Source organism: Psammomys obesus, unplaced genomic scaffold (assembly GCF_907164565.1).
Source record: "Psammomys obesus unplaced genomic scaffold, mPsaObe1.curated_primary_1811, whole genome shotgun sequence".
NCBI lineage: Eukaryota > Metazoa > Chordata > Mammalia > Rodentia > Muridae > Psammomys > Psammomys obesus.
The window spans coordinates 9,463,313-9,477,825 of record NW_026590062.1 but is presented as its reverse complement, the minus strand read 5'-3'; the positions used below and the strand labels follow the sequence as shown (position 1 = coordinate 9,477,825).

The window sequence follows — 14,513 nt, the reverse complement described above, 5'->3', positions numbered from 1 at the left end:
TTCTCTGTGTAGTCCTGGCTGTCCCAGAACTCACTCTGTAGACCAGGCTGGCCTCAAACTCAGAGGTCCACCTGTCTCTGCCTCCTGAGTGCTGGGATTAAAGGCATTCGCCCCCACCACCAGCTCTTGGCTATCATCTTACAACTTGGTCCCCACTAGAATAAAATTCTATGAATGAGTGCAAGGTTTTCTTCTGTCTCACTCACTTTTTTCGTGTGTGGTGTGGTGTGTGTGTGTGTGTGTGTGTGTGTGTGTGTGTGTGTGTGTGCATGTGCTCATCTGTGTGTGCTTATGTTCTCTGAGCTCATGTATGCACTCAGAGACCTGAGGTCCATGCTGGGGGGCTTCCTCTGTGCCCCAGTTTATTTTTTGACACAGGGCCACTAGTTGAACCTGGAGCTCACCATTTTGGCTGCAGTGGCTGGCCAGGGAGCCCAGATGATTCACCTGTCTCCACACCACCAACACTGTGGTTACAGGCCGGCATAGGCACACCCAGATTTTAGGTGAGTGTGGGAATCTGAACTCATGTCCTCAAGCTTGCTCAGCAAGCACTTTACCTATAAAGCCATTTCTCCCTCGTCAAACCACTTTATCCAAAGCACCTGGAGGGGTATCTAGATTTTTCTTTCTTTTTCAGTGCTGGGATTGAACCTAGGACCTCGTACATGCAAGGCAAGCATTCCTTCAGGCCTTTGGGGGTGGTGCCTGTTATATGACAGAGATTTAATAAGCATGCCCATACCAGAGACCGTGTCATACCAGAGACACATGCCAGGGTCATGTATCACACTACCACATTGGTAGAGATGACCGACACAAAATGTTAGTTGACTGACTGCAAGTCCACAGTCTTAGTGCTGGGGACCTGGGGACTAAGGCAGGGGATGCTGAGTGCTCTGGGGGCTGGGGGTCACAGGAGTGGCAGGACCACAGGACTCACCCTCATCCCCGTCCACATCGACCAGCTGGTCCAGGAAGTCCCTCACACGTGAGATGCTCTGAAGCAGGAAGGGGTGGAGGGGGGCCAGCCACTGCTCCTTGCCCTGGCCCAGCTGCTGGCCCAGGTTTCCAATGCTCTGCACAGCCTGGAGCGAGGCAGAAAGGAGGCCAAGGTCACTGCTGAGGCATGTGCCCTCTGTGGCCCCAAATTCTGGTTCTCATATCCATATACCTTGGGCACTGTCTGATCCTCCTACTCTGTTTTGGAATCAGCACCCCAGCCCACCCAGCACCTAGCACCCAGCACTGTGAAATTCTATTCTGTGTACTTGGGGACCATTAGAGCCACAAGCTGTAGTTACTTTGTCAAGAACGGCTTAATTCATACTAACATAGAAATGACTGCTAATCCGCTTCTCCCATTTCTTTTGGAAGGAATGAGTTTTGGTTACCTAATTAAAAGGAGGGGGAGGAAAAGGAGGACAACGGGGCTAGGGCTGTAGCTCAGTGGTACAGCAATTACCTCCCATTCATGAGCCCCCCCCCACCCCGTGTTCAATTCCCAGTACTGCCAAAACAGGTGAGTCAGGGGTGGAGTCAAATGAAAGCTAGGCACGGTGGTACATTTAGCATCTCAGCACTTGAGAGGCTGAGGCAGGAGGATGGCTTTGAGTCGTAGGCCAGCCTGGGTGACATAGGGAGTTCCAGGTCTCAGTGTGACCAACACCCCACCCCCCCAAACCCATGTCAGATCTTTACCCCGCTGTGCCTCTCCCCAGCTGAGAGGACCCGGATGGAGACACACACACACACACACACACACACACACACACACACACACACACACCTTGGCGAGCAGCAGCAGGGAGCGGCTGGTCTGGGGGTCTGCATGATGATCTCTGAGGTCGAACAGCTTCGGTGTGAGGATGGCGGGCGCGAAGAACCTCAGAAAGAGGAAGCCACTGGTGGCCAGGTACTTCACGTCCTGCCGGAGAACCACATGACAGGCCCTGAAGCCCTCATCCCAGCTGGGAAAACTGAGGCAGCAAAGACTAGCTGCCCAGAGGAAGGAGAGGAAGTTGGGTCAAGATACTTATCCTAGACTGCCAAGGTGGGTGCTCTTCTCTGCCTCAGTTTCCCTAGCTGCAAAATGGGGTGATGAAATTGACCACCTGTGTGCTCGGAACACACAGCCAGAGGACAGAGATGTCACTGCAACCTCAGAGAGGCCAAGTGACCAGCTCAAGATCACACAGCACAGGGGTCAGGATTCGAACCCAGATCCGTGGCCTATGGCTGCAAGAACAGGCCGTCTTCTCCTCTAGATGCCTTTACTAATCACTCGCTCTGGGGCAGGTTACATCCAGTGTTAGAGAGGCAGCAACGGAGGCTTAGAGTTGGTCATCTGCCCAAGGTTGCACAGCAACCAACAGCAGAGGCTCTGCAATTTACTCTCCGGCCATTCAGTCTCAGCTACCAGGCAATGCCCCCTAGGGTCAAAGGTCAAGAGGGCATCGAGCCCTCGAGGAGCACATTCAAATACATCTGGTTTCCAAACAAGGAGAATGAGGCTCGGTAGGGAGCCGGCTGTCAGGCTGCAGAGCCCGCCCACCTGCGTGCACCGTGTCCCTCTGTGGACTTTCCACGCTGGGCACAGCTCGCTCCCCCCCCCCCCGTGCTGTATCACACCTGGGTGTGTATGTCTGTGTTTATTTTGAGGCATCAGTCACACCTGATGTGTGCTAGCACTAGCATGCTGGGCATGTCAGCCTGGACAGTGGGCCCAAGGCTTCCAGTGAGAGGAGCCCTTCCCAGCCAGAGCCCTGAATTGGCCCCCAAGCTACCGCTTCCTCCCAGGGAGGTCCCCGAGTCATTTTGGCCCCAAAACACTAGCTCATCAAGGTACACATGAGCCAGACCTGGTGGCACAGGCCCGTCATCCTATCTACACAGAAGCCAGAGTGGGGGGTCAGTGTCACAAGTTCAAGGCTAGCTTGGGCTACAAAATGAGTTCCAGGCTAGCCCAGGCAACTTAATGATACCCTGTCTCAAAATGAAAAAGAAAGAGGATTTTGGATGCATCATCACTGGAGTGTTTGCCTAGTGTGCACAGGACCCTGGGTTTCTCCCCAGTGCCGCAGAAACTGGCTGTGGTGGCACATGCCTGTGGTTCCAGCCTGTGGGAGGTGAAGGCAGAGGGGCGACACAAGTTCAAAGTCATTGTGATAGTTTGTGTGTGTGTGTGAGAGAGAGAGAGAGAGAGAGAACTTGACACAAGCTAGAGTTACCAGAGACCCTCAGTTGAGAAAACCTCTCAATGGGATTGCCTGTGGCAAACCTGTGGAGGCATTTTCTTGACTAATGACTGATGTGGGTAGCTCTAGCCCACTGTGGGTGGCACCATTCCTAGGCTTGGGGTCCTGGGTAATGAAAAAGCAAACTGAACAAGCCTTCTTGAGCAAGCCAGCAAGCAGCAGTATTCCATGGCCTCTGCATCAGCTCCTGCCTCCAGGTATCTGTCTTGAGTTCCCTCCCTGATGAACTACAAGCTCTTTTCTCTCCAAATTTGTCTTGGTGTCCATCACAGCAGAAGGAAGCAAACTAGAGCGGCCGTCCTTGGCTGCATAAGTTAGAAAAGGCCAGCCTGGGCTACATAACTCTCTCTCTTCCTCCCTTCCTCTTTTTCTCCCTCCCTCCCTTCCTCTTTCTCTCCCTTTTCCTCTCCCTCCCTGTCTGCTCCTCCCCTTCTTCCTCTCTCTCTCTCTCTCTCTCTCTCTCTCTCACACACACACACACACACAACGCCATAATGAATCCTGTGATTCGGGGACTGTCCAGGGCTTCATGATCTGAGAAAGTTTGGTCCCTACACACTGGGAACACTCGGATGGCACTTATGTCGGCTTCCTGGGCTGCGAGGAGTAGGGAGCTGGCCTCCTGCTCTCTTCCCCTCCCCCTACCTCAGCCGTGTCCCACTTAACACCTATGAGTCGGCCCAGGTGAGAGCCAAGCTAAGTGAGGAGCAATGATGCCACCTCTATATGGGCAGCTAGAGCTCAGCTCTCTGTGGAGGAGGGGTCTGAGGATGGAATCTCAAGCTCCCTGGGCCTCAGTTTCCCCATCTGTAAGCAAGAAGCACAGAGAATGCTATATATGTCCAAAGCTGCAAGAATTGGGCTGTGACATCGCCAGTGTTCAGGAGGTTCTAGATCTTTCTGTCAAGTGGTCCATATCTAGAATGGGGTAAAAGTCTGTCTGGCTGCGGCTGGAGACTTGCCTCAGTGCTTAATAGATCCTCCTGCTCTAGCAGAGGACCCTAGTTCAGGTCTCCTCATCCACATCAGCCGGCACTCACATGACTGGAATGCTAAGGACGCATATGACACCCTCTGGCCTCCGAGCCTGCACACAGGTGCGTGTGGGCACGAACACACGTACATAAATCTTAAAAAGTAAAAAGGAGTCTTGCTGGTTTCATTTTTACCTTAAGAAAGTAACAGTCACCTGTGTCTGTTGCTCAGGTTAGCCTTGAACTTACAATCCTTCTGCTGCAGCTGCCCTGGGGACCTGGGATTACAAGCCTGTGCCACCCCTTAACAGCCACCTCAGATTGTACAATGAACATTATGAAAACAGGGATTTCAGGCCAGGCAGTGGTGGTGCAAGCCTTTAATGCCAGCATTCAGAAGGCAGGGGCTGGCAGATCTCTGAGTTTAAGGCCAGCCTGGATACAGAAGACAGAGTTCCAGGACATCCAGGGCTACACAGAGAAACCCTGTCTCAAAAAAAATAAAAAATAAATAAAAATCAACAGTGAAAAACACACAAAAACAAAACCAGAGATCTCGGACTGGTGGCCCACGGCCCAGGATAATGTCAACATGTGGTGACTGACTCCAAGTGGTATCTGCTTGTCTGGGTGTCTGGGTGTCTGGGTGTCTGGGTGTCTGGGTGTCTGGGTGAATTAATCCCAATGTTTCAAAACCGGACACTTCACATAGAATCCTGGTGAGAGAGATCCTATATGAAGGAGGGAGGAGGAGAAGGAGAAAGAGGAAAGAAAGGAAGGAAGGAAGGAAGGAAGGAAGGAAGGAAGGAAGGAAGGAAGGAAAGAAGGAAAGAAAGAAAGAAAGAAAGAAAGAAAGAAAGAAAGAAAGAAAGAAGGAAAGAAGGAAAGAAGGAAAGAAGGAAAGAAGGAAGGACAGGACAACCTAGCCCAGTCTAGATTGGGGCAAAAGGCTGTCTGTCACTCCAGATATTCCAGAAGGAAAGAAGGAAGGACAGGACAACCTAGCCCAGTCTAGATTGGGGCAAAAGGCTGTCTGTCACTCCAGATATTCCAGAGGCTAATCAGGAGGATGGCAAGTTCAAGGTCTGCCTTGGCAGTTTAGCAAGGCCCTATCTCAAAATGCAAAAAGTGAAGAGAGAGCTAGGCCTTGGCTCAGTGGTACTGTACCTGCCTGTACTGTGTGTGGGAGTCTGGGTTTCAGCATAGCATAGCAGTGAGAAAAAGACTGCAAGAGCAGGGAGACTAGGCCCCATTCCTACGTAGAACACTGGCCTGATTGGTCCCTGAGGACAAGCTGTGGGAGCTACATTTTGCCACAGTCTCCACCATTCCCTCCAGTCCTACATCTGCTCTGTTCATGTACCTCACCTGGCCCAAAGCCACAGCTCCCAGTTTCTCCCTTTTGTATCCAAGCTGGGAAAGCCCAGCACCTGCCAACCACACTCAGCCTTCATCCTGGCCCTGTCCTTCTCCCTCCCTCCCGTCTCTCTTCACCATCACCACCTTCAATATCACCACCATCACCATTATCACCATCACTGGTCCCCTGGGTTGCTGGTCCTGCCAGGACACACACACTCAAGTCTGAGCATCCCAGGTCTTGGTGTCACCTTTGACCTGGACAAGGTCTCCCCTCCCCCAACCCCCACACAGCACAACCCAACATCCACATCAGCCCCCACAGAGCCCAGCCCACCTGATGCTCCACCCCGGGGAAGCGCCTCTCCACACACCGCTGGAGCTGCTTAAATGCCAGGCGCAGGGCAAGAGGACAGCGCCCTGCAGAGCTCACAATGGCATCCACGATGGACCCCAGGTATCCGGTCAGCAGCCCCAGGCTGGTCTCCCGCACCTGCTCCTCCGTGGGTGTGCCCTTGAAGGAGATCCTCCTGTGGGGAGCCAGCAGAACCTTCGGTCAGAACGCCACAGCTGCTGCCTCAGAACCCCCACCGGCCTCCATTGTGCCTCCCACCCCTGACATCAAGCTCCCTGCTGGAGCCTGAACACAGGGTCTCCTCTCAGAGCCTTCCAAGTGGCTGTCCCCTTGTCCTGAGACATGCTGCCAGGCAGCCGAACTGTCACCTCCTCAGAATGGCATCACCCCCGCACCTAGCTCCGGGTGTCTTCCAGCATGGCCATATCAGATGTCCCAAGCTTGCCTTGGCATATACTGTCCCCACTGCCTGGAGTCCTCCAGCCAGCAGGTCCCAGCCCCTGTGTCCAATCATGGCCCTGTGTGGTCCTAACAGTCACTCATGAGTTGAGTTACCCACGGTGACCCATCCCATCTAGCAGACTTGGAAACTGGGGGCCATCAATGTGACTTTGCCAGTAGGTGGAAAACCTGAGATTAGAAGCCAGGATGGACTCTAGAATCTATCTGCAAATCTGCCCCGCCCGGGTCCCCAGTGTCCCATCGCCCATGAGTGTCACTGAGTCTCCCACGGTATCCATTGATCCTCCGGGAGTTTCACAGTCAACTCTGCCCTTCTGCTTGGAGCCTGGGCCCAAATTCCCCCTTTAAAACTTGCCAGTTGTGTGACCTTGGAGCTCCCCTCATGGCTGAGACCTGTGCCTGGGATGGTCAGAGGTGTGAGGTCTCTAATTTTCCTCACTACCGTCCTAACAGATTGCCTGCCTAAGCAAGGGTAGCCAGCCCTCTGACCATAGCAAAGAATGTCCCAGAAAGAAAGGAGCAGGAGTCCACAGAGGTGTGGAGTGGCTTTCATTCACAGCCTAGCTTGGCCCCAATCTCATAGAAGGTTCCTGGGAGCTATTTTGCAGACCCATGTGGGCCTCCATCATTTCCCAGCCTCTCTCTCTTCTGAGCTTTACAGGTGAAACACATAAGCACCCACAGTGACCCCAAGTGTCAGGTCAAGTCACAGGATGTAGGAGAGTCGGAGCCAGGATTTGAACTCAGCAGGCTCTGAGTTTCCCAGTCCAGCCCAGAACAGCCTGAGCACCTACAACACGCAGAAGCTCGGAGACTACCTATGTGTCCCTAGGCAGGTAGCAGCCAGCATAGAGCAGCCCAAGGCACCTACAGATGATAAGGGGTGGCTGAGACCTGGGACACACACACACACACACACACACACACACACACACACACACACGCCTCCCTCACCGGGAGCGATTCAGGTCCATTTTGGAAGGGTCCAATTCCATATATTTCTTCTCCTCGAAGACGCGGCTGATCACTGGCCTCAGGACCTCGTGCAGGTAGCGCATGCCCACGAGCTGGGGGCAGGGGCCACACGGAGCGGCTAAGGGTGGCAGGGAACGCCCTGGGCTGGGGCAGGGGGTGTGCAGGGAGATTTCAGAGCTAGGCGGGCCCTGGGTGCCGAGGGTGCCGCCCAGGGCTGAAGCCAGGCACCTGCCACCAGCACCCAGCTCAGCCACCTAGTGCCACATGAGGCTCTGGGGCCCCGGGGGAGCAGGGCAGGAAACCAGCTGCACCCCGACATGCCCGTCTTCCCACTCACCTTCATGAACTGTTCCACAGACTTGGATGCCAAGGAGTTAGAACGGAATAAGGTGTTGGGGTCATCTGCGAGGAGAGGGAGGTGTGTTTGCTGCGGTGGAGGGGGCTGGGAGCCAGCTCACCCCCCTCACCCATGGTGGGGATATGATTCTTTCAGCCTCAAGAATCAGGAAGAACCCAAAACGTCAACTTCGTTCACAATTCAGAAGCTCAGGATGGTTTCGCAAGCTGCCTGGGGTCGCATGGCACCTGAAGTTGGTCCTGTACTCTCGGCCCTCTAGGGGTCACAGCACAGGCTCCTCAACATATGAGTCTCCCAAAGGACCCCATTTCTCCCCTGTCCTTGGGGAGTGGCATTGGGGACCCCGAGGGAAACTCACTGGTTCGGGCCACCTCACGCCTTGTGAGGTAGTCTAGAAAGGGCCCGGCCAGGCCCCGGCCTAGGAACAGCTTCACCAGCTTGGTGGCAAGGTCCTGACGACAGTCCCCAGAGGCCAGCAACTCTAGCACAGCCAGGGGGCTGGAGGTGTCCTCCTGAGCAGGGACAGGAGAGCCAACAGGTGACCGGGGGGCCCTAAAGCAGAACTCCCTGATCTCAAGGGAGAGCTACACCCGAGACCCAAGGAGCCCAGGCGGAGCACCCGCCGCCACACCCACCTCGGCTGGCCCTTGCACCGACTCCAGAAGCAGTTCCATGAGAGGCTGATAGTATTGGGAAGGCAGGACACGGTCCTCAGTGAGACGCACCTTCAGCCTCAGGGCCCCCAGACTCCCCCTAGATGGAGCAGACCGTAGAGAAGGGGATGTGGGTACAGGCCAGCCCAGAGTGAGGCAGAAGCATGGGAAGGGGCAAGAGACAGGGGGTGAAGGCAGAGGAGGGCAATGGGGACAGAAACAGAGAAAAAGAGGAATGAGGGGCCCAGACAGTGTATGGGAGGGCCAGAGTGGTGACGGTGGCCAGGTGCACGCACACACGCACACAGGACAGGCAGAGCAGCAGGCAGGAGCAAAGCAGTAAGATGTGGGTGTTGTGGACACAGTGGCTAGTCATGTATGTGAATGACTTGGACAAAATTAACCAGGAAAGAATGATGGGGACAGGGGGCTCTAAGGTCAGCGTGCACAGCACAAATGCACAGACATCCGAGGCCCAGCTCCTCAGGACGGTGGCAGAGCTCCAGCCTAGCACAGCCAAGGCTCTGGGTTCAATCCCTGACACTGCATAATAAGGCAAGGGACGGAATCAGGTAGGCAGGCATGAGGGGAGCCGACATTCTGACACACACTGAGTGGGCCAGCCTGTCCGCAGTGGACGATGGCTGGGTGGACCTATAGAAACAGCCTGGGGGCCTGTGACTAGGAGATCACTGGATGGCGATGAAGTGCCATGCTGGCAGGCTGATACCAATAGCCATGATAACCTGCCCACAAGCTGAGACGCCCCTCCCTAGGCACCCTCATTTACCCAGAATCCTCAGCTCTAGGAAAGGGCAGGAGGCGGAACCAGCCGTTGGGTGGCCTCTGCTGGAGGGTCTGTGGTGTGAATTCCACCTGTGGGAGACACACAGACCTCAGGTGGGGGACCCGTTCTGCCTGATGAGGGCCCACCCAGCCCTGGAGGGGAAGCTTGGGCTGCCATCCATGAATGGCATGTGACCAGCCAGGGTCCACTTCTTCCTCTCTCTCAAGGGCACTTAGGGCCTCCAGGGGACACTTAATTTACAATTGAGAAAAGCTAAGTCTTGGAGAGATGGCTTTCCCTGGGCCACACAGTGACCTCGAGGTGAGCATAATGTCACTGTCACAGCCATAGCCTCAGACAAGCCTGGGGCCATGTTCTCGGAGCAGAGCCAAGAGCCACTGGGCCTTGGCAAAGCCACTTCACTGCTCCGAACCTCAATTTCCTCAACTGCAGGCGAGATAATGAGTGTCACTCTCACAAGGTGGTGACAGGGTTAGGTCGATGCAGATGGCTGGCACCAGAATACCAGGAGCCTTGGGCCCATCCTGTGGTCTTGGGCAGGTCCTTGCATCCTTTGCCTGTCCCATGGACAGTGAGGCTCCACTACCCAGGCTGGCCATTGAACACCCACCCTCCATCCCCACCTCACCTGCCTGCTCATTGGAGGTGCTGGGGAGAGAGAGAATGCGTTCATTAGTGGGAGGGACGCTCACCATGCCCAGGAAGTCATTCTTGCCCACCATGTCCCAATCCCAGAGCTCCACTCGCAATGGGGAAATGGTTCCTGGGGCCTCCCGAAGCTCCAGCACCTCATCCCAGTGTGGGAAGCGGGTCTTCTTGATGGTCTGAGGGTGGAAAGGGCTCTAAGTGGGAGAGGCCACAGGCTCCACCCACTGAGGGATGTCCTGCTCCTGCCTGGCTCACTGTCTGCTCACCGACGTCTCCAAACTGTGGCTGCCCCAGAACACGCGTGCGAAAGGGTCCGATGTGCCAGAGATGTCCCGGGGGGCCAGATCCCTGGGGACAGAGTAAGAAAAAGAGTGTGTGGTCACAGGCCCTTGAAGATCCAGACCCAAGGTGGGCGCAGGAAAGGGAGTTCAAACTAGATCATTCTAATGGCAATGTTCTGTTTCGAGGGCAACAAGCCTGTCCATCACAGGGGCCCAGTCCTGGTCCTCACTGCATCCATGCAGACCTCGCAGCTTCCAAACACAAAACCTAAGGGGAGGTGTGAGAGTTCCTGATTTCCAGAAGGGGAAACTGAGGTACAGAACACTCAAACTCTGTATCACAAAGCCCAGCAAGAAAAGAAAAGATACAGAGGGAAAGAAGGAAATGCCTCAGTTTCCCCAGTGGCCCTAGAAGGGGAGCTACAGACACAAATTCAAAGCCTGGCCCTGCACTCACTGCCTCGGTAGCATCAGAAAAAGTCACCTCTGCTGGGTGGTGGTGGTGAACACCTTTAATCCCAGCACTAGGGAAGCAGAGGCAGGTGGATCTCTGAGAGTTCAAGGCCAGCCTGGTCTGCCAGGGCTACACAGAGAAACACTGACTCAAAAAATCGAAGATGAAGGAGGAGGAATAGGAGGAAGAGGAAGAAAAATAGAAAGAGAGAGAGAGAGAAAAGAAAAAAGAAAAGTCACCTCCACTCTCTGAGGCTTAGACCAGAAAATGACAATACAGACCAAGTTCACAGGGCCCAGGGTCCAATGAGATGACACAGGCAAGTTATTTAGCATAGCACTTTGCTTAGCTCACTTATTCATTCAACAAACATCCATGCCCACACCTTGCTTAGGAACAAAGGGAAAACATGAGACACAGACATCCTGCCTGTGGTTGCCATGACAACTCAAAGCCTCACCTGAGTCAGCTTCCCCATCCCCCCTTCTCGAGGCCCCCAAATCCAGGAACACCCCACCACCACCAGGGGCTGTTTCTTCCTCCACGCTTGTTTCCCAGCCTTGCTGGGCATCCAAAGACTTCGGTTTCCTAGGAACCGATACAGTTGCTAAGCGACAGCAATCGGTCCCTCTCCTGCTTTCAAAGGATCCTGTACAGCCTAGTGTCTGGGGAGGGGTCATAAGCAGAACAGTGAGATCAGACCCCTTCACACAATCCCTTATCTGGTTCTCTTCCTCCTTGGATTGATTCTCATCCATGCTTCTCCCACAGCCAGCTGGGGCCAAGACAGGGACCGGAATCCAGGGGTGGCAGGAGAAGCTCAGAGAGAGCAAGGAAGGGTCTTATGGTCACACAGCTAGCTAGACAGATGGATTGTCCTTAATGTGTGTGGGCAGAACCTAACAGAGAAGGTTCAAGGAGGGAGGTGAGTGGAGGGCAGTAAAGGCAGGATGTCAAGAGGGTAGAAGATGCAAGAGAACAGGAGTGGCTGGAGGGCAGAGGACAGGACAGGAGACTCAGAGCGAGGCAGGATGGATGTGGCTGGCCGGTCTCTAGAGGCCGCCTGTGGGTTTTAGGGGCCTCGAGTCTATTGACTTCGTCCAGGCTTTCCTCATCACCCTCTCTCTCAGCCCACGAGACTCCAGCGTACTCCCCAGATCGAGCCAATAAAAATTAACCCTGGGGCCAGGTGGTGGTGGCACACAACTGTAATCCCAGCACTCAGGAGGCAGAGGCAGGTGGACCTCTACATTCAAGGCCAGCCTGGTCTACGTAGTAAGTTCTGGGACAGCCAGGGCTACACAGAGAAACCTTGGCTTGGAAAAGAAAAAAAAATAACAACCCTGGCATGTTCGGTAAAGTAAGGTTCTTGATCAGTTGGTAGGATACCAGCCTTGGGCCATGAGGTCTCTCTTGTTTCCAGTCAGATAAACACTGCCTGACATCACCCTCTGGATTCCTGGACCCATCATGCCTAAAGCCACAGTCAGCCCGCTGAGCCAATAATGATTAAGTCTTCTGCCCAGGAAGTAAGAATCTGCTATTTATTACTGTGTCTCTATAAGTATGGCATGTGTGTGTGTGTGTGTGTCCGTCTGTCTGTGTATATGTGTGTGTGTCTGTGTGTGTTTGTCTGTCTGTCTGTGTCTCTGTGTATGTCTGTCTGTGCTATGTGTATCGGTGTGTCTGAGTGCATGTCTGTGTGTGTATTTGTCTGTGTGTGTGACTGTATCTGTGTGTCTGTCAATGTGTGTCTGTCTGCGTGTGTGTGTGTGTGTGTGTGTGTGTGTGTGTGTGTGTGTGACTCTGCGTGCATAATGCATGTGTGGAGGTCAGAGAACAACTTTGGAGAGTTGGTTTTCTCCTTTCACTGTGGGTTCCAGGGGTCAAATTCAGGTCATCTGGGTTGAGTGGCAAGTGATTTAGCTGCTGAAGCATCTCACCATCCCTGAACCACTCCCCACACTCAGCTGTCTGCCATCTGAGTATCTAACTAACTGCTGTTGGTTCCTACGCTCCTGGATTAAGAGTTTGCTTTGCCAGGTGTTGTGGCGCAAACTTTTAATCCCAGCACTTGGGAAGCAGAGGCAGGCGGATCTCTGTGAGATTGAGGCCAGCCTGATCTACAAAGAGAGCCCAGGATAGCCAAGGCTACACAGAGAAACCCTGTCTCAAAAAAACAAAAACAAAAGAAAAGAAACAAAAAAGAACATGGAGTGGAAGAGGTTCGGACCAAGAAGGGCAAGAGTGTCCCCATGGTTACCAACACTCCTGCTCAGTTTTGGTTTTGTGTTTTTATTTGTTGAAACAGCGTGTCTAGCCTAAAAGTTCCTTTGTCCCTAAGATGACCTGTAATCCCTGATCCTCCAGCCTCCACCTCCTGAGTGATGGGATCATGAGTATCTCCATACACGGTGAATGCTGGAGCTGGAACCCAGGGCCTTGTGCACGCTAGGCTAGGCCATCACCCTACCCACCCAGCCACATCCCCAGCCTCCTCCCTCATTTTCACGGCACCGCACGCTTCTCCCCCAGGGCAAGCACACCTGGCCTGTCTCACGTGGCAGCGCAGGCACCGGCCCCGAGCATCCTCCAGCAGCTGCACCGCCAAGCAGACTTCACCCTGCACCTCAGCGTCTGGGTCCACTCGGCTCAGGTTGATCCAGCTGTCGATTCCTGAGGGACACACCTGGTGTTTAGGAAGTGCCTGCCACTCACTCACCAGGCAGCTCAGAACTGTCACTGAAGATGGCTTCTCACGCAGGACCTCAGATGCGGTCTGCAATCAGCCCCATGTCAGAGGAGGAAACTGAGGCACAGAGAATCAATCCGCCTCTGCCCTCGACCCCCCCCCCCACCTAGAAAACAACAGAGATGGGCAGTGCAGCTCTGGGACTGATACTGTGCCTGGGGTCACCATGGAGCATGAATGACAGACACAGACACACACACAAACAGTTATACACACATTCACACAGACATACACACTCATACACACAAACAGACACACACACACTGCTACTCAGATACACACAGACACAGACACACACACACTTCATCACACTAAACATCATTTATTGACTTCTGACTCCCACTGGAGCTAAAGGGAAGTAGGCTTCCAGCCCAATCCCTCTTTGGCAAACATCTTTCCCTGTTTGTTTCTCTTTTGTTTTGTTTCCACTGAGGATCTTGTTTTGTAGCCCAGGTTAGACTGGAACTCCTGCTCCTCCTACCTCCACCTTGTGAGGGCAGGGGTCACGGCTTTGGCCACCACACCTAACGCCATGTTCTAATCGCCTGCTGCCCTTTTTATCTCTTTAAATAGCTGACCTGTAACTGTGGCTAGTGTGATCAATTTGACAAGACTCTAGAGACACCCACCTGGGAAGCCAGGCTTCCAGGCACACTTGGGAGGGATTCTGTAGATCACGGTTAGTCCCTGAGGACACCTGTGTGGGATTCTCTTGATTACATAACTGACTCGGGGAGACCCATCACAGCATGGGCAGGGCCATCCCCTAGGCTTGAATCCTGGACCTACAGGATGAAGAACTGGAGCTGAGCTCCAGCTGTCCCTCCTCTCTGCTTCCTGACTGTGGTGGGATCTCAGCTTCTGGCCAGGGTGAACTGCTTTCTTCAACTGTGAATCAGAATAAACCCTCCCTCACTTAAGCTGCTTCTGTCAGAGTCCTGGGAAGAGAAAGTAAGACCAGGACACACAGAGGCCAGGGACTCTCAACCTGGGGGTACGGGGGGGGGCTGCTTACCAGACCTCCTGCATGTCAGATATTTACATGATTCGTAGTGGTAGCAAAATCACAGTTATGAAGTAGGAACGAAAGTGATTTTACGGTTGGGGGTCACCACAGCACGAGGAACTGTGCTGTGTTGGGGGTCGCAGCATCAGGAGGGTTGAGAACCACTTCTCT

The 14,513-nt window shown here is 53.8% G+C and overlaps 1 protein-coding gene across 2 annotated transcripts in view; it reads right to left on the bottom strand.

Annotated features, from left to right (window-relative positions):
* Rasal1 (RAS protein activator like 1) overlaps positions 1 to 14,513 on the bottom strand; it is a 30,422-nt gene that overhangs the window by 6,880 nt on the left and 9,029 nt on the right. Inside the window, exons 5-15 of one of the 2 annotated variants that reach the window (XM_055606083.1) lie at positions 13,131 to 13,260; positions 10,116 to 10,197; positions 9,894 to 10,025; positions 9,184 to 9,269; positions 8,376 to 8,493; positions 8,099 to 8,252; positions 7,720 to 7,784; positions 7,362 to 7,474; positions 5,928 to 6,120; positions 1,790 to 1,927; positions 944 to 1,088 (exon numbers count right to left, since the gene is read on the bottom strand). In XM_055606083.1, the coding sequence (XP_055462058.1) occupies positions 944 to 1,088; positions 1,790 to 1,927; positions 5,928 to 6,120; positions 7,362 to 7,474; positions 7,720 to 7,784; positions 8,099 to 8,252; positions 8,376 to 8,493; positions 9,184 to 9,269; positions 9,894 to 10,025; positions 10,116 to 10,197; positions 13,131 to 13,260 (1,356 nt within the window). Of the gene's footprint in view, positions 1 to 943; positions 1,089 to 1,789; positions 1,928 to 5,927; positions 6,121 to 7,361; positions 7,475 to 7,719; positions 7,785 to 8,098; positions 8,253 to 8,375; positions 8,494 to 9,183; positions 9,270 to 9,893; positions 10,026 to 10,115; positions 10,198 to 13,130; positions 13,261 to 14,513 lie in introns of those variants that run through there. The other variant, XM_055606085.1, reaches the window with a different exon arrangement.